The 19,793-nt window shown below is 36.3% G+C and overlaps 1 protein-coding gene across 1 annotated transcript in view; it reads right to left on the bottom strand.

The window, feature by feature from the left end:
- npr1a (natriuretic peptide receptor 1a) overlaps positions 1 to 19,793 on the bottom strand; it is a 189,531-nt gene that overhangs the window by 134,194 nt on the left and 35,544 nt on the right. The window contains exon 3 of the mRNA XM_056479373.1: positions 5,574 to 5,761. Within this exon, the coding sequence (XP_056335348.1) occupies positions 5,574 to 5,761 (188 nt within the window). The remainder of the gene's footprint in view (positions 1 to 5,573; positions 5,762 to 19,793) is intronic.

Genomic DNA, 19,793 nt, shown 5'->3' with positions numbered 1-19,793 from the left:
TTTGTCAACCCTAATCCAAACTCAATCTCATGTGCCTTTCTGAAAAACAAAATTTGTGATATTATGAATATTGCATCTGCAGATGGTGATGGTGTCACCATTTGTAGAACTTTTTTTGTCTCCCAAAAGAAAACAGCAATTCTCAACTTCCTGAAAGTCATCAGTAATGTCAGTCTTACTTTCTGCACACACCTATGTAGGCTTGTAACAAACGTTCATAATGCCAGTCTATGGTCTTCATTGACTGCCTGCAAACATCTACTTTGCCTATGTCAATATCAAATGTCTATTAAACATTGTACTTGAGGTCAGGAAGAGTATCTGTGCTGCAAAACTGAATGCACTTTGCATACAATTCAATTTAGGTTCAAATTGATACATCAAAACAGACACCATCCCTCCTGTTCATATCTCATTTTTGAGTGTTATGAAGTGACTGTAAATATAGTGGAGTTTTCCCAATAAGAGTTTTGTAAATGAACAGAAACCAATGAATTTGTCGACGTGACTGAAGAGAAGGCTAATTCAGTAAAGAATACAGTTGACAGTGATGAGTATTAAATGGCGCACCAGTAACAAAACTAATTGCTGCATGATAAATAACATCCAGTTTGTGAAGGAGAGCTTTTGAAGCTGATCTGTAAATCAAATCACCATAATCCAAAATTGGTAATACTGTTAATTTGACCAAATCCTGCTTTGAAGAGTGCATAAAAGAACATTTGCTTCTGTAAAGAAAACAGAAAACAGGCCTTAACCTTTTTGAACAATTCATTTATGTGAGACTCAAATGACAGTTTACCATCAAGATATTTGTATCAGGAAGAGGAAGTAGAGGAAATTTTAGGTGGAAACTCAACTCAACCCTGTGTATCTTAGGTCTCTGGATATTGTTGGGCTGTCTTGGCTGACACGTGTCTACAATATCGCATGGAGGTCGGGGACAGTACCCTTTGGACTCGGCAACTGGGTGGTGGCTCCCATTTTTAAGAAGGGGGACCTGAGGGTGTGCTCCAACTATAGGGGGATCACACTCTTCAGACTCCCTGGGAAAGTCTATGCCAGGGTACTGAAGAGGAGGATCTGGCCAATGGTTAAACCTAGGATCCAGGAAGAACAATGCGGTTTCCGTCCAGGATGTGGTACACTGGACCAGTTCTATACCCTCACCAGGGTGCTCGAGGGTTTATGGGAGTATGACCAACCAGTCCACATGTGTTTTGTGGACTTAGAGAAAGTATTCAAATGTGTCCCTTGTGGCATTCTGTGGAGGGTGCAGTGGGAGTATAGGGTCAGAGGCGCACTGTTAAGGGCTGTCTCGTCCCTGTATGAACAGAGTAGGAGTTTGGTTCGCATTGCCGGCAATAAGTCAGATTTGTTTCCAGTGCATGTTGGACTCCGACAGGGCTGCCCTTTGTCACCAATTCTGTTCAGAATTTTTATGCACAGAACTTCAAAGCGCAGCCTTGGGCTGGAGAGGATTTGGTTATGGGACTAGAGGATTTCATCTGTTATTCGCAGACGATGTTGTTCTGTTGGCTTCATTGAAGAAGGAACTTCAGTGTGCACTGGAGTGGGTTGCTGCAGAGTGTGACACAGCTGGAGAATCAGCACCTACAAGTCCGAGGCCATGGTGCTCCACTAGAAAAAGGTGGTATGCCATCTCCAGGTAGGAGGAAAGACCATACCCCAGGTGGAGGAGTTCAAGTATCTTGGGTTTTGTTCACGAGTGAGGGAAGGATGGAACGTGAGATTGACAGGCGGACCGGTGCAGTGGCAGCAGTAATGCAGTCGATGTACCAGTCTGTTGTGGTAAAGAAGGAGCCGAGCCAAAAAGCAAAGCTCTCGATTTAATGGTCAATCTACATTCCTACTCTCAACAATGGTCATAAGCTTTGGGTCTTGACCTAAAGCACAGGACCTCAGATACAAGCGGCCGAAATTAGTTTCTTTCGCAGGGTGGCAGGGTACACCCTTATAGATAGGGTGAGGAACTCTGTCACCCGGGAGGAGCTCGGAGTAGAGCCGCTGCTCCTCCACATCGAGAGAAGTCAGCTGAGGTGGCTCGGGCATCTGTTTCAGATGCCTCCTGGATGCCTACCTAGGGAGGTGTTCCAGGCATGTCCTACCAGGAGGAGGCCTTGGGGAAGACCCAGGACACGCTGGAGGGACTATGTCTCTCGGCTGGCTTGGGAACGCTTCTGGATTCCCCTGGAGGAGCTGGAGGAGGTGTCTGGGGAGAGGGAATTCTGGGTCCCAGACAAGCGGATAAAAATTAATTAATGTATAAATGAATCAATGAATCAATGAAACTCAACATGTGGTAAATTTCTGTTGAAAACCATGTCATCACATGTGTTTGTAAGTGCTGAGAATGTCTTTAAAGATGAAATTCAGATATGATAAAGGGCATTTAATTTCTGACACCTATTATAAACAGTACTAGAACAATCAAAACAGACTGAGCCATCTAACCAATCAGAGCAGAGTAGCACAATTGACACCGTCCTATCTGTTCATATCATAATTGTAAGTGCTGAGAAAGTCTTCATAGATTAAATTCAGATACGATAAAGGGTGCTTAAGTTCTGACATGTATTATCAGCAGTACTAGACCAATCAGAGCAGAGCAGGCCCTCAAAAAACAGAGGAATTTTCAACCAAATAACACTAATAAATTAGCTAATGTTGAAATGTACATTATATTATGATAAAAATTGTTAACTTGAATGGATGGAAGCTTATTGTAGGGTGAGCTCCAAAACAATAGCATAATAGGCAAGTCAAAAACCAAAACATTGTTTTGTTTATATGCGCATTACAGAAATTGACTGACTCAATCAATCATATAAATAACTATTTATGGAATCATCTTTTCATTTTAAAATGAGCTTTTAATAGAAGCGTGCACACATTTCCACCAGATCTCATCAATTACACTAACGCACACTTCTCCAAAAATAAGGTTTCAGATAGCTAAAGAAAATAATCGCTTCAGCCTAAATAAACATGTATAAAGTTCATTTTCAGCCTCAGTAGGGGGTGAGTGTTGGCACTGAGCCATATGAAGACATGAAGCCATGTGACAGCCTTCACCATGCTGTCATATTTCCGCATATTTCAAATATCCAGTCATATTTCTCGTGACTCTGAGCCAAACACAGCACATTCCTCAGTGTGTGTCTATCTGTCTGATCTGAAAAGAGGAAACACAGCTGCAGCTGCCTGCTAATCACCATCGGCAAAGACCTGCACAAATATGGTTTTACAGTAAATATGCCTATGCATTTCCCTTTTGAAATCTGTGGACAGTGTCTGGTGTTTTTTTTAAGATTCGACATGGTTATTGTTGTGTTGGTACATTGAAAACGTCAGTGAATAAAATAATAAACTTAAAATAAATACGTATTCAAAACATCCCCATTTTTCTTAGAAAACAGATTTTTAAAGATACTGTTGACTTGAAATTTTCACCAGATGTTGATAACAAACAAAATAACACATTTATAAAAAGAAAACAAATCGAATTAGTTCACAAATTAAGTTATGAGTAATAAAATTTTTTAAAATAAAAAGTATTGAACACATGAAGAAAGGGAGATGTAAAAAGGCAGTGAAAGCCCAGACAGCAGCTGAAATCTCTCAGTAGCTATTCAGCAAGCCTTTGCCATTCCTCATTATAAATTAATGCTTCAGTCCAACATCTACATTTGCAGGATGATGAAGATGAAACCATAGTGGACATTTTAGCAAGACAATGATCCAAAACACAGCCAAGGAAACTCTTAAATGGTTTCAGAAAAAGGAAATCAAGCTGTAGAATAGCCCAGATTTGTTTTCTTTTCATAAACTGTTGCAAGTCAGAATTATTAGTGCCCCTAAATTATTTGCCCCCCTGTTTATTTTTTCCCCATTTTTCTGTTTAATGGAGAGAAAAATTTTTTCAACACATTTCTAAACATAATAGTTTTAATAACTCATTTCTAATAGTTGATTTATTTTATCTTTGTCATGATGACAGTATATAATATTTTGCTAAATATTTTTCAAGACACTTCTATACAGCTTAAAGTGACATTTTAAGACTTAACTAGGTTAATTAGGTTAACTAGGCAGGTTAGGGTAATTAGTCAATCATTGTATATCGATGGTTTGTTCTGCAGACAATCGAAAAAATAAAATAAAATAAAATAAAATAAATAAATAATAATAATAATAATAATAATAATAATAATAATAATAATATATAGTAATATATATATATATATATATATATATATATATATATATATATATATATATATATATATATATATATATATATAGCTTAAAGGGGCTAATAATTTTGACCTTTAAATGTTTATTATATTATATATATTAATAAATTTATTCTAGCCAAAATAAAACAAATAACACTTTCTCCAGAAGAAAAAAATATTATAGGACATACTGAGCATTTCCTTGCTTTGTTAAACATTATTTGGAAAATATATATATATATATATATATATTTTTTTTTTTTCTTAATTGAAAGGGGGGCTAATAATTCTGACTCCAACTGTATGTATTTCTTTGGTTGTCAGGGCTGCATAAGAATAAAATATAGTAAATATAAATACATTTTAAGATATTGTTAGATTTTAAAATAACTATACTTTATATTTGAGTATTTCTTTAAATGTAATTTAATTCTGTTATTCAAAGCAACATTTTTAGCATGATTACTTCAAAGACACATTATTCATTCATTCATTCATTCATTTATTTTCTTTTCAGCTTAGTCTCTTTTATTATTCTGGGGTCGCCACAGTGGAATGAACCAACAACTTTTCCAGCATATGTTTTACGCAGTGGATGCCCTTCCATCTGCAACCCATCACCGGGAAACATCCATACACTCTCATTCACACACACATACACTATGGTCAATTTTAGCTTACCCAATTCACCTATACCACATGTCTTTGGACTGTGGGGGAAACCGGAGCACCCGGAGGAAACCCACACGAACATGGGGATAACATGCAAACTCCTGTGCCACTTTCTTGCTGTAAGGTGACAGCGCTGCCCACTGCGCCACCGCATCGCCAAGACTCATTATCTTATTTATAAATTGTTATGCTGCTTTGATGTTTAAGAAAATTTTCTTTTAATTATCAATTACTTTTGTATCTTAATATCTTTGTGATCTTTTTAATAACGCACATAAAAATAAAAAGTGATAGTAAAGTCACTTTGTTGACAGTGCATTATTATCAATAATCATTTTTGAAATAAATACTTTTTATATATTTTTTTTAAATTTCATAAATATATTAAACAGAAAAACTATATTTAACGCTGATTAGACCAATACAATAATAGCTGGTGATTGATCATGTTAATAATTAGTATTATCAGCAAATTATATTTGAAAGATTTTTGAAGAATATTTTGGATAATATTTTCTATATTTTAGAAAAAGACACATCTGGGCCACATCTGAAATTCATCTAGACCCCTCTCTGTAGACTCTAAAGTCTCAATCTGGTTATTATTTCTATTCCCATCAGCACATGTAGACCAAAACTCACTTTAAAGGCCTCTTTGGCTGCATTGTCATCAGCATCTCCTCTTGCCCATGGTCTGGCAGGATGGCTCTGCAAACTGCGTCCAAACAGGTCGATGAAGAAGAAAGCGTACTCCTCCTGAGGAAAACCCTGCCTCCAGAACTCCACCATCAACTTGCGAAACGTCTCCCACTTGCAGCAGACATACACCACTGCAAACACAAGATAAACAAACTCAATTATCTGCCTTAAGGGTACTCATGGATGGAAGAAAAAACGGTTCAGACTTAATGAGAATTCAGTCCCGCTTATTAGAACGGAATGTGCTTGTGTGGCGAATGAGATCGGGTATATAATGCAAATGCAAAAGCACCTGAAAACATCTGACACTTTAATTTGCAATTAGGCTGGAGGTTATTAGGTTGACGAGCTGAAACTCACTCTAAGAGCTGAAATGGAAGCAAAGCTTTTGTGTTTCCTAGGCTGTAAAACATAGGATTTCCTGCTTCTACATTGTGAGTCACTGCTGAAGGTAATTGATTATACTGCTGTACAAGTTTTTTGCTCGCTTCAGGGGTAAAATGTGCTATTTTTTATGTATTTTGATGTACTGAATTCCAATACGACAATTAAAAGAACAAACCTGATAATAATGATAACAAACAGTGATAATATCCCTTATGTACTGCTCAAATTTACTACCTTTTTGTTAAACATTTACTGAATTAAACATCTGTAAAAATGCATCAGATAAATATTTTTTTGCATGAATCTGTTACTCAACTTCAGTCCTAATCAAAACTACTAAATTGTTTAGAAAATTACAGTATTTTAACTATTTAATTGCTAAGTTCACAAATGATGTCACTTATTTGGTGAAAAAAATGCTCAAAATGACGTATTTTCAATATAAAAAGTATTTGTGGACAGAATTTTTTTAACCTTTTATCACAATCTTAGACATGTGAACGATTACTTACAACATTGGCTTTGATGCACTGTTAGATTTAACTTTTTTTCCCTAATTTAATGTTGGTGGCTGTTTCTGTCCTATTGACTTCCGTTATAACCACATTTGACGGTGCATATTGTAAATACAGTCTTTGCTTTTACTCACTCCATGTAGTTCTGAGAGCTGAAATGCACATTTTGATTTTCTCAGACACATCAAGGTAAGTGCATAAAGGTCACTCTCACAGACACACATACACACACTTTATTTGCTGTTATACTCCGTATAAAATCCAGAAACTAAGCTTTTTTTTTGCACAGGCCTGTCTAAAGGGTTAATGGTGCCAACTGATGATCAACAGTAAAAATTACCAATTTTACCTTTCCCCAACAGAGAAAACCACCTACAATCAAAAATGCATTATAATATGGTGTCATGGTTTTGCAATCAAAAAATATGGTTACAATGGAAGTCAATGGGGCAAAACAGCCAGCAAAAGTAAATTAGGATGAAACAAATAGCAAATTAATCAAAAACTGTGCATCAAAGGCAATGCTGCTTCACATGTCCAAGACTTTGATAAAAGCTAAAAAAAAATCCAGTCCATGATTACTTCAAATATTGAAAATAAGTCATTTTGTGTGCTTTTTTTGACCAAATCAGTGACATCATTTATGAATTTGGCATTTAAAGAGTTAACATCCAGTAATTTTCTAAGCAACTTAGTAGTTTTGATCAGGACTGAGGTTGATTAACAGATTCATGCAAAAAAATTAGAAAAAAAACTTAATCTGATGCATTTTTACAGCAGTTTAATTTAGTGGATGTTTTCAAAAAGGGGAGTAAATTAGTTTATCATTGAGTTTTTTATAAATTCTGAGCGTTTTCTTAAAATAAGAGTTGTCACCAAAAACCATTCTGCTATCTGAAACACAGAAAAAGGTATGGCTACATTAAGACACATCATCACGCCAGAGTGGATGAAAACATCCCCAATAGTACATAAGGGATTTACACCAATATAATATTACTATTATTTTTGACAGAGAAATAAAACAGACCAAAATCATATGAATCTACGCAAAACATTCATTTTTATCTGAACCAAAATCACATAATTTCATAATTACAGTATCTAGACTGATAAGTAAGAAGATTTGCAGGCAGCGTTACATTTTGAGGTCTGAACAACATTCATAACAGCCTATAATTTCCCTCTGAATCTGTGACGGGGTTGTGGCTGTAATTGTGTGAAAATACTTTCAGGACCAACAAAAGATGTTTATTCAGGAACATGTACTTAAGTAAATCATGTTGTGCAAGGAACATCTGTCATGATCATTTTACCAAGAACTACATGTTCCAAAATGTAATGTGTTAATGTTTGTTTTGTTTTTTCTCGACAGTTAATAATCTGCAGATACATTTATAAAAGATTACTGAAATAAGAACATAACAGTATTGTGTATAACAAGCTGAGAGTGACATAACACAATTCTTTTAAAGCTGAAATGTGTTTCAGAAGCACTGGCATCACTACAGAAGTGCAAGATTTGATTTCAGGTTTAATAAACACTTCCCTGTTTGCTACTGGTCACCCAAAACGAAAGTCCTTGCCCATCCTCGCTAGCAATTGGTTGAGCCAGTTTCATTTCCAATTGGTCAGAAAAACTCAGCTTTTTTAAAATAGTGCCTCACAGTTATCTCCTCATCTTAATCTGAGATAAGAGATGGAATTTTGAACAAAATTACAGCAGGGAAAATAAGTATTGAACACGTTATGATTTTTCCTGGGATTAAAGGAGCTTTTAACATTTAATTGAACCAGATTTTGGTAAAAACCCAAACAATACAAACATAAAAAAAAAAAAATAAAAAAAATCTGAAAAATGACATTGTTAAACTTAGACTTAAACTGAGTGTAAACATCTTGATGGTTCTGGGGTTTTGTCTATCCAACCTGATCTTTATTTAGTATTTTCTATTGGATTAAAATTAGGTGATTGGCTGGGCCATTCAACAGCTTGATTTTCTTTCTCTGAAAGCATTTGAGAGTTCCCTTGCTGTGGTTTGGATAATTGTCTTGCTGAAATGTCCACTCTGGTTTCATCTTTATCATCCTGCTAATGTAGATGTTGGACTGAAGCAGCGAATATTAATTTACAACGAGGAAGGGCAAACTGAGAGATTTCAGCTGCTGTCTGGGCTTTCACTACCTGTCTGCACATCCCTTTCTTCGTGTGTTCAATACTTTTTCCCTTAGTCATTTCCTTATTATACATAACTTAATTTGTAAACTAATTAATTTAGTTTTTTATGCATTTATGTATTTCTTTGGATGCTATCAACACCAAGTCAACAGCACCTTTAGAAATATGCTTTCTGAGAAAAACTGTGACATGTTCAATACTTATTTTCCCTGCTGTAAATTGAAAGTTTACTCAACAGATGTAAATGAATTCATTGTTTAAAAATGAGCATTTGTGTTAGTCCATATAAATGGCATTACACATAAATTAGAACAAAGTATCACAGACTGGTCACATTAAAAATGTAATCTGCATCTGAAATGGTATAGTATTGTGTGGGTACTACATTTAAATATGACCATACTTCATGACCATAAGAACAGTGCATTATATAGTATAAATGTGGGTATGAATGGAATTCAGACATACATTTATTATTACTACATTATCACGTGACCAATCTGCATCAGTTGTATATGGGATAGTAAAGTGTCCATTAGCAGTACATTTTAGATTATCACCAGAAGAAGTGGTCCATCCAGGTACTTCTCACCTACTGTGTTTTCGAATATTATGAATTCTGATATACTACTCTGCTTGCATACTGTTTTTCATATAATTATCCATTCCTTACAATTATATAGCAGTTTTCTGGACACTCAAAGCGCTTTACACATTCTTGGGGGAAACCTCCTCATCCACCACCAGTGTGCAGCATCCACTTGGATGATGCGACGGCAGCCATATTGCGGCAGACCGCACACCAGTTGATTGGTGGAGAGAAGACAGAGTGATGAAGCCAATTATGAAATGGGGATGGTTAGCAAGCCATGATGGACAGATGCCAGTGGGCAAATTTGGCCAGGATGCTGGGGTTAAACCCCTACCCCAAGGACATCCTGTGATTTTTAACGACCACAGAGAGTCAGGATCTCGGTTTAACATCTCATTCGAAAGATGCCGCTCATTGAGCAGTAAAGAGTGCCCATCGATATATGCTACATTGTAGGGAAGTTTTCGATTTTGTTCGCAATGATGCTGAATATTCCAAATATTTTGGTGGTTTGTGAGTTTGGTAAAAATAAATGAGCGGCACATTTATTTTTCACCAAACTCACAAACCACCAAAATATTTGGAATATTCAGCAGTGTATTACAGGACTTTTACATATTATTTTGGTTTATTTTCTCTTAGTCCTGTCATGCACCCAAAGACCACTTCAAATATATGGAAAGTGTGACAATCTGTGTTACTATTAACGCTTATGTATTGTTTAAATTGACTACCCTTTCATTATGTTCTTGGTTGTTTTTGCCCCAATTGACTTCTATTATAACAACAGTTTGTTGATTGCATAGCTATGACACCATATTATAATGCATTCTTGATTGTTGGTGGTTTTCCCTGTTGGGAAGAGGTAAAATTTGTCATTTTTACTTTTGATCATCAGTTGGCACCATTAACCCTTTAGCTAGGCCTGTGCAAAAACGTTTCTGGCTTTTATATGGAGTATAACAGCAAATTATAGTGTGTGTGCATAAATACACTTACTATGTTCTCAGCTTTTTATTTTCTCAAAAAGATCAAGGTATGTGTGCAAAGGTCTTTCTTACACACTCTCTTTTACACACATACAGTACATACCCAAACACACACACTATACTCTATTTAAAAGCCAGAAACTAAGCTTTTTTGCACTGTAACTGATGAACAATGGACAAACGGATGAATTTACAAATGGACAAAGGACAAATTTCCAAATTGAAAAACCACCAACATTAAAGAACGCATGATTATACGCATTCTCATTAGAAAATGTCATTATAATGGAAGTCAATGGGGCAAAAACAGTCACAAGCATAGCGGAAACCCTTCATTGTTAATTTGGCCAGAGTGTATTGTTGAATTTTCAAAGTATTTTCCCAAAATATGCTTCAAAATAAGATTTGTCACCAAAAAATCATACCCATTTGCTGAAACAAAGAGAAAGTTGTGGCCAAATTAAGACTCAAAATCAGTCTAGAGTGGATGAAAACATCCCCAACAGCACACAAGAATAAAATCTGTGTTGAAGGCCTGATGCTGGTCACTATTCACTGCCATCGCATGACCATGAGAAACGATATTTTCATGAAAAAATTTGAGGGTAACTATCACTTTAACAGTGAAGATTCAGTTGTTTCTCCTCATTTCCACCAAATATCTTGAGGTCAACACATTGCAGATGCTATGTGATGGCAGGTACATTTAAGTGGGTCTCATGCATAACATATGAAGCAGTGAGGAATGCAAGTGATGCGCTTCACGTTCCTAAATGCCAATGAGATGTCAGATTGCTATGGCAATTACCCATAGACCCCGCTCATAATGATCAGCTTGATGAGGAAGAGAGGTGAGATGTTAATTACAGCAGTACCATTAAAAAACAAAACAAAATGAGAGACAAAGACTTACGTGTTCGGAATGGAATATTACTGCCCTAGGGAATGTGCTTTCTACTGTCTAAAACAGATACTTTTTTTCCACCGAAAGGTTTGGCTGAGACAGTTTAGTCTGTTTACTTGCTTGAAGATAAACCATTAGGCTACTTGTACGAAATATCTCGCTGGTTCTTGCTGAAACTCTAATGTGTTGCCACAACACACAAAAAACAAGTCTGCACAGGTTTTAGTGCATTAGGTAAGAATGCTTGAGAGCTATTTGACCAAATTTGGTTAATAGATCAATGTTTATGTAAATAAATGCAAAAAACTAAATTAGCAATCATAAGTGTTTAGAAGATTTGGATGAAAGCACTCATTTGCATTTATTTTTATTTGATTTTTAAAAATCTCTTTACAGACAGCTGGAAGCATCAGAGTTTTGAACTGACTTTTATTAAAAGGACAGAAATCTCTAACACAGGCTCATTGGAAAGATCTACTTCAGCCTAAATTTTTGTGAAACAACAAAAACTTCAACACACATTTGACTGCAGTTTCTATGTAAAAAAAAACACTTGATTTCTACAGAGTCATGTTATTGATGAATTAGGGATTATTTTGTGCAGTTCATTGCACAACATCAAGTAAACACCACAAATCAACTTTACAGTGTCTATGAATTGTAAACTAATATGTTTGTCAGTTATCCATCTTCAAAAGGGCTATTATTCCAGTGTACTCAGTAGCTCACATTGTTTGTGGCTGGTGAACAATTTTACAAAAGAGTTATAAAAAGCAATGTAAAAAAAGTAAAGCTACATGGTCGCAGTGCACTCTATTGGTTGGGTTTAGGAAAAGTCCCTTATAGGAAAGCAATTTCACTAGGGGGCGATGTTTGAATTGCCTCTCGAGCAGTGTGTTCAGACACTCAGCAGCAAATTCTCCAAAACTGTTTGCTAAGCTTACGATTACATTTCATATTAGGAACCACAAATTAAACTACAGAATTAAACTACAAGAATTAAACTACAACTGTCTCATAAGTTTAGTTTCTAAAGTTTCGAATCAAACCAAATCGCCATATTTTCAGGTTGCCCAAACCAATGCACATGCGCACTTGAAAGGAACGCGATCATGACACCAACCTCGTTTATGGCCATTCTACACATTATCGTCCTCTGAATAATGCTTCGACAGGTTGCGCTGGTCTTCTGAAGTAATCCACAACTTGGTCTTGATGATAAATCTCTTCCAGAAATGACAGCTACTCTGTGTTTACACGTTTTTGGGTGTTTGAGTAGTTGCTGTCATGTGATGTGCGCTTGACAGGACTGACTGTACCTCGCGTTCGTTTCATACAGATTACAACACTAAAAAACTGTTGTTTTCAAGTGCACTTGGTTCATTTAAAAGTACAGATTTTAATCTTTGTTTAGATATATTTCTTTTGTCTGTGAGGCAAGTATTTGCTAAGATTCCAGTGCGTTTGTTGACCACCAAATTGTCAAAAAGCACGCGTCTAGTTCGAACCCCTCCCCCAGAGAAACGTCAGTCTATAACTATCGATGATTAGCTCCTGTTCAAGTAGGCGGGGCTTCATTCACCATATGAGTGACATGTCTTGTGTATTCTATAATCCTTGGATTAGGTCGGTGGTTCACAAGGTGATCTGTACAACAAGCTTTCTCCTGGACGTGAACACGACGAATCTGTATCTGAATCATGCAACAAAAACGTATCCTAAGTAACATATTTCAGATTTGCAAAATTGTAGACAGCACACTCTGGATTTTTATTCTGAAACATGCAGCAAAACATACCCAGAGATTCAGTATTGAATCTCTTTTTATTTATATTCCAAAGGTGAATAAAATGTCTGTGGGTTTAGAACGATGTGAAGGAAAAGAAAACGATGAGAGAATTTTAATTACAGAGTGAACTAAGCCTTTCACCCTAGCTTTTTAAAGTATCCATCAGGAGAGTGCAGCTTTCAGTGCCAGAGAATCAGTGCAATATAGTTCAGGTGAAAATAAAGTTTGAATACATTTTATTTTAACTACAAAGTCTTTGTCAATTTTAAGCTAAAGCTAAACACATCAGTCTACTTTGTTAGTTTCACATGACGGATGCTGTACTATTTTAATACTAACATATATAATATTATTAATAAATATTAATAAATAATAGTATTATTAATAAATAATACAGGGTCTAATTATTTGGAATATTTAAAGATGCTCTGAGAACTCAGTATTGTTTTTTATGTGCCAGTTATAAGGAGTCATGACATCTAAAATGGAGAGAGATGGTTTGAGCACCAAACACTGACATTAAAACCACCACACTTTCAGAGAAAAAAGAAGAGGAGAGAATGTTCATTAGGCTTGAATTAAAATGCTACAGGTTAATATAATAAAAAATAACAATAAATATATACAATTAGGTCCATTAATATTTGGAAATCAACACAATTCAAACATTTTTGGCTCTATACACAAACACAATGGATTTGAATGAAACGTACAAGATGTGTATTCATAAATGTCCCAATATTTATGGACCTAACTGTATATATACATTTGAAGTCAGAATTATTAGCCCCTCTTTGAATTTTAATTTTCTTTCTTAAATATTTCCCAAATGATGTTTAACAGAGCAAGGACATTTTCACAGTATGTCTGATAATATTTTTGTTCTGGAGAAAGTCTTATTTGTTTTATTTTGGCTAGAATAAAAGCAGTTTTTAATTTTTTTGTGAACCATTTTAAGGTCAAAATTATTAGCCCCTTTAAGCTATTTTTTTCGACTGTCTACAGTCACACTTGCCTAATTACCCTAACCTGCCTAGTTAACCTAATTAAGCCTTTAAATGTCACTTTAAGCTGTATAGAAGTGTCTTGAAAAATATCTAGTAAAATATTATAAACTGTCATCATGTCAAAGATAAAATAAATCAGTTATTAGAAATGAGTTATTAAATATTAAAAAGTTTAGAAATGTGTCGAAAAAATCTTCTCTCCGCTAAACAGAAATTGGGGGCGGATATATAAAATATTTATATAAATATATATATAAAAAATATACGTAGTTTGGTAGTTATAGAATGATAAAGAATATATAGAGAGAGTTTTAAGGTAGATTTTTGCTCCCGTGTTAAAGCCATAATGTTAAAGTTTTTTTATTGTCAAAACATGACAAACACATCAAGCAAATAAAACATTTGCAATCTTAAGTACAATATTTATAAAAATAAATATTTATAAAACATGCACTAGGTAAACTTAAAATCATTTAGCAACCTTTTTAACAGAATATCTTGCCAATTAGTCCATGTCTGTTCTAACAGGGAAAATTAAATCAAAAACTAAATTTTTGTTCCATAATTTTAAAGGCATGATTGAGATATTCAATTTACTAAAACAATATCATCTGTTTAAACCGCTTAAATATAAATTGTATTCATATTTACATTTAAATCCATAATATCTCACATCACAATCACAGTTAAAAGCCATATAACACCTCATTGCCACGTTGAAATGCAACTATGGGGTTTCTATGACAACCGAATACATTAAGCATACATATCAATGCACATGTCACAGTTTAATACCAGCAATTGCTGTAATTACATTCCATTTAGCCTTTAATACATTTGATAAATGTCTTGGTTGGGGCCGGTGGAGCTGCTCTTTGGTGGATTAAAGTAGTAGTAAAGTAAACTGAATTATTTCAACAGTAACATATAAGCTATACTGAACTGAACCAAATTTAAATGTGACTAGAACTACACAAATATTCTACTACTCTCCTGCATACTTGATTTGGATGTTCCACTATCTCAAATATTGTTGGCTTTTTATTCACTTTTCTCTATGTTAAGCTGTTTTGACACAATCTACATTGTAAAAGCACTAAAGAAATAACGATTAATTGAATATATTTATCCCAATCCTGCTACAAAACTAAGCTCTACTGGTACTGCAGTAAACCCATGCTAAATGAATTAATGGCAGTGTTTTTCCTGTTTTGAGAGTGCTGTTGAGAACATCAGGGATTTTTCATCTGACTTTAAACGAAATAACAGAGACACTTGTGCTTTACACTTGTCAAGTGACCGATTCAGGACACATCTGCATGTAAATAAGCCTGAACTGTGTTTTTCTTTCACCTGTTCAAAGCTTCCATTATTGTGTAGTAATTTCATAAATAATTGATCACAGTGGAAACTCTTCTGACAGAAGATAAAGTGCCGTATCTGTTGCTATGGCGCGTGGAAAAAGACTTTGATACCCGAGTGGAACAGAATGATTTATGTCCAAACTCAAAGATGTCATAAAACCTAATCACATACCGCAACAATAACAGAAAGCGTGTGTGTCTCTCAGGTATGGAGCATCAGCGATGCGGTGATGGATTCGCAGCAGGAGGAGCTTAAATAACAGTGACAGATGTGAGGGGGCTCGTTATTTCGGATGAAAAGATCACCAAACAGGACCACACACTGCTCTTCATTTACGATGGACCCAGGAAGCACCCAGAAGTCATTATCCACCAAAACGGCTCTGGTCTTCTCACATATGAAACTGAATGGAGCATAAGAACATATATGAGAGCTCTACAACCATACTTATGCACAATGAGCAGAGCTGAAGTGTGGACTCTTTTTCTATTTGATTTTGTGAGGTAGACTGCGTTGATGATTTTAGTAGTGGCTATCCGCTTCCAATTGTCAGTAGCTTTTCTCCAGGGTTAATATATTAATTGGATAGAAGAGATTTTAGCTATGCTCTGTACACAGCTTCTGTCTTGTTCATTTCACAATAGATTTGCTTCTTTTCTAGCAACCTGATTTGCTGACCACATTAGCTATGTTTCCATCTATTTATTTTTATGCGCATTTTGGATATGCGCATAAAAAACGGTTGATGGAACGCCAAGATGTACATACATTTTGAAAATGCGCATAAAAATGTATGGATGAACATTTTTTACAATAAGAAAAGATGTGCATAAACTACAATGGAAACACTTTTACCGAACAAATTGCAGTATGCGCATTAAAAAACTCATGTGATTTTGTTATAAGAGATCATGAATGTGTGTGAATGGACAAATCAGCAGGCTGCGCACACTGTAATACATCTGAAATGTTGTTTTGGTCATTCTAAAACGCCTTAACCATTTCAGTATTAGTGTTACTATAATATTAATTACCTCAGAACTGTCAAGAGCATCTGTGCTCCGCGTCTGACGCCTTCAAACGCCACCACACATTCATTGCATATCGGGATTGTCTACTGAGGCGCAAGTCATTTATTAAAGGTTCAAGACACCCTGGTATACTTTTTAAAAAATTTGATCAGATTTGTGTGTGCTGAGCATCAGTTAAGACAACGTTAGCACCTTTCAGCTTTAATTGTGGTGAAAATTTCATAATTTTGAGCAGTGTTGGGCAGCAGCGTCACTACAAGTAGCTTAACTATATTTCTCAGTAGCGTGGCGGTAGCATCACTACTTCTAAATCAAATAGCTTTTCAGTAGCGAAGCTTTTTTATTAGTCAAGTAGCGCAGTAGCGTCCACACAAGCTACATTTACCGTTCACGGATCAATTAGTGACGGCACTGACATTCACAGAGCTGTGAGGCCGGTGTCTAGCCGATGAAAGTAAATCTATATGATGACAAGAATGACAAATGAATTTCTTCCAGTGTTGCAAACTATTTCCAATGAAAAGTAGCTAAAGCCTGCCCAAAAAGTAGCTAAATGTTGCCAGATTACGTCACGCACTAATTTACATATCAGTGACGTCATCATGTAGTACCTGACAAGCGTAAGTCTGTCATGTCTCTACTCTCTGAAGCGCCGTGTGTTATATTCTATTAAAACATTACATCCAGATGCACAATAAATAGGTTCTTATTAACAAATTACTTTGCGTGATGACGTCATCGCAACTCAAAAACTACATCTTTATGTAGTATACAAAATAATTTGTTTTCTTAAACTGACTGGCCATCTCAGAAAAAACATTATTTGAAATATGTCCATTTAGATTTGTATAAAAAAATTGAGTTGACTATTTGTAAAACACAAACACTTTGATAAGAATTTTTATTTTTAAATATAACACCAATAATGAACAGTTACATTCTTTTAAACAATCACAGCTTGTGTGCTTACTCTTTTAAACTTGTGAAATTAACACATTTGTGAAAGTGACAACGATTATAGCACTATTGGAATTTATTGCTACCTAAATTACCAACAATCGCATAATAGCAACACTTATCAAGACAAAACATGAATTAGGGCGTACTCACACTATGCTATCCAAACTGTGCCCAGGCCCATTTCCCGGATCGTTTGAGAAGTGTGAATCTCTGAATCGGGCTCAGGCGCGGTTCACTTGGCGGGCCCTGGCCCGGTTGGAAAGGATGTGCCTGAGCATGGTTCACCAGGGCTCAAAGCGCGCCCGAGCCCGAAACTGAAGATGAGACGTGACTTTTAAGGGACTGTTTCATATGTGTTTATTAATCATTCTTACTGTTCAATAAACGCAAACTGTCATAGTTATTAAAGACGCAAACCCCTCACTGCACGACAGCTACACCTTCAGAAAACCTCCTAATTCCTGCAGCACAAGGACTTTATTGTTATTTATGATTGTCAAAAGTGGCTGATCTGTTCTGTGAAATATTTGACTGCATGTCACTGTACGACTAAAACGATATAACTAAAGAAATTTCCACGGTGCTAAGCGAGACCGCTCACTGAACAGCGCATCATTGATGACTTAAAGGGCACCTATGGTAAAAAATCTACTTTTCAAGCTGTTTGGACAGACATATGTGCATGTATGGTGTATAGACCATCATATTGGGGTGATATAAGCACACTCAGTGCTTTTTTTTTCAATTTAACAACATAAAAAATGGTGGACCCATTGGAGCGGTTTTCAAACCGACCGCAACTTTACGTAGGAGTGCGGTCCCCCCGCCCACCAATATTGATTGACAGGCACGTCATCATATCCTCAGTTTGTTGATTCACGTCTGCCATTTTCAGCGTGAGTCAAAGCAATATCACTAAAGGAACACGCTAGCTCTATTTTTAGATGCAAGGCTCATTGGGCCTTATTCTCCACAATATCGCTCTAATCGAGATTATTGGTTGTATCTTTAGGTAGGTTTGCAAACATGTGTACTTCTCATCGAGTCTACCTTATACTTCAACCGATTGCATTTCTTGCGATCCCAGAAGCTCCCTGTGATCTTAACTAGCATGCGTTTTAGAATTCTAAACATAGGTTTCTATCAGGGTACACTCAAGTCGACGGCTGGGCGCCGCGGACCGCTGCAGACTTGAATTGCCGTTGTGTGTACCCTGATAGAAACCTATGTTTAGAATTCAAAAATCCGTGTCGCGGCTTCGAGCGGCGCATCCGGTGCCTCAGTCAAAGTTAATTCAGTGTGCGTGGTTATTAGTTTCTGTGTACAAGCTCGGCACTTGAAACTAGCACACAGTTGGCTGTAAAACTGTACAAAGACACATATGATTTTGTACTCTCTGCTTGGTCTGTGTCCGAGTCGTACATGTACGACTGATTGCTGAACCTCTCACTCCTGCTCCTTCTCTCAGTCTGCCTGTCAGACTCTGTTGCAAACGCAGAGCGGGTGAGCTCATGGCCCCGCCCCCTTGTTACGTTGGCGGGAAGCCGAAACTAATATACATGTGAAGCAACACACCCATAAATCAGCGAACTGTGGACGCGCCCAACATGACACTTTTTAACACATTATAATAAGAAAATCTGAATTGTGTTTTAAACTGATCCTAAACTGACACACTCAGAAGAACCATAATATTAATATTACATCATAAAAAAGAGGTAAACTATGTGCCCTTTAACACAAGAAATAAAACATTCACAAAGCTGTATCTTATGAAAAAGAACAGTTCACAGGTGCTGCTTGAGAGCTGCTGTTGAAGAGAATGAAGCATTTACAGCTTACTTTAAATATAAAATTTTAGTCAAATGCGTATTTTATTCGCTCTGGTCATGTGCATGCCCACGTCTGGCCGTGCTTGGGATTTTCGATCCGGTCCTGGTGTGCGTTGTTTGTTTATGACACAGTGATCGCTCTCAGAACTCTAGTCTAGTTGGTGTCGGTTTCGGTTAGCGCTGGGATGAAACATGCACGTTGCATGTGTGAGTGCACAGTAAGTGTTTTTATTTATCAAGTGCTCGTGTCTTGCGTTCTGTTTGTGTTGGAGTCTGTAGGCACGTGGCTTCATGTTTACATTGTAGCTGCGTGCTGTAGAGTTTTGTTTCATGTGAACATGTGGTTAATGAGTTCTCTCATTGTCAGCGTGTTCTAATCCTGTTTTCCTGTGAGCACATGGCTTGTGTTGTCTCTTTGTGTCATGTGCCCTCCTGTATATTGTCTAGTCCCACCCTCCTTGTTATTCTATGATTAGTTTATTCAGTTCACCTGTTTGTTTAATTCTCTCTCTTTATAGCTCCCTCGTCTGCTGTCCTGTGCCAGTTCATCATGTCATACTTCATGTTCCTGCCGTGTCTTGTTCTGAACTTTCCTGTCAGCCCAGCCAAGTCT

This window comes from Danio aesculapii, chromosome 19, assembly GCF_903798145.1.
Source record: "Danio aesculapii chromosome 19, fDanAes4.1, whole genome shotgun sequence".
In the NCBI taxonomy this organism is placed as follows: domain Eukaryota; kingdom Metazoa; phylum Chordata; class Actinopteri; order Cypriniformes; family Danionidae; genus Danio; species Danio aesculapii.
Note: the sequence above shows the minus strand (reverse complement) of the source record. Positions and strands in the feature narration are given on the sequence as shown.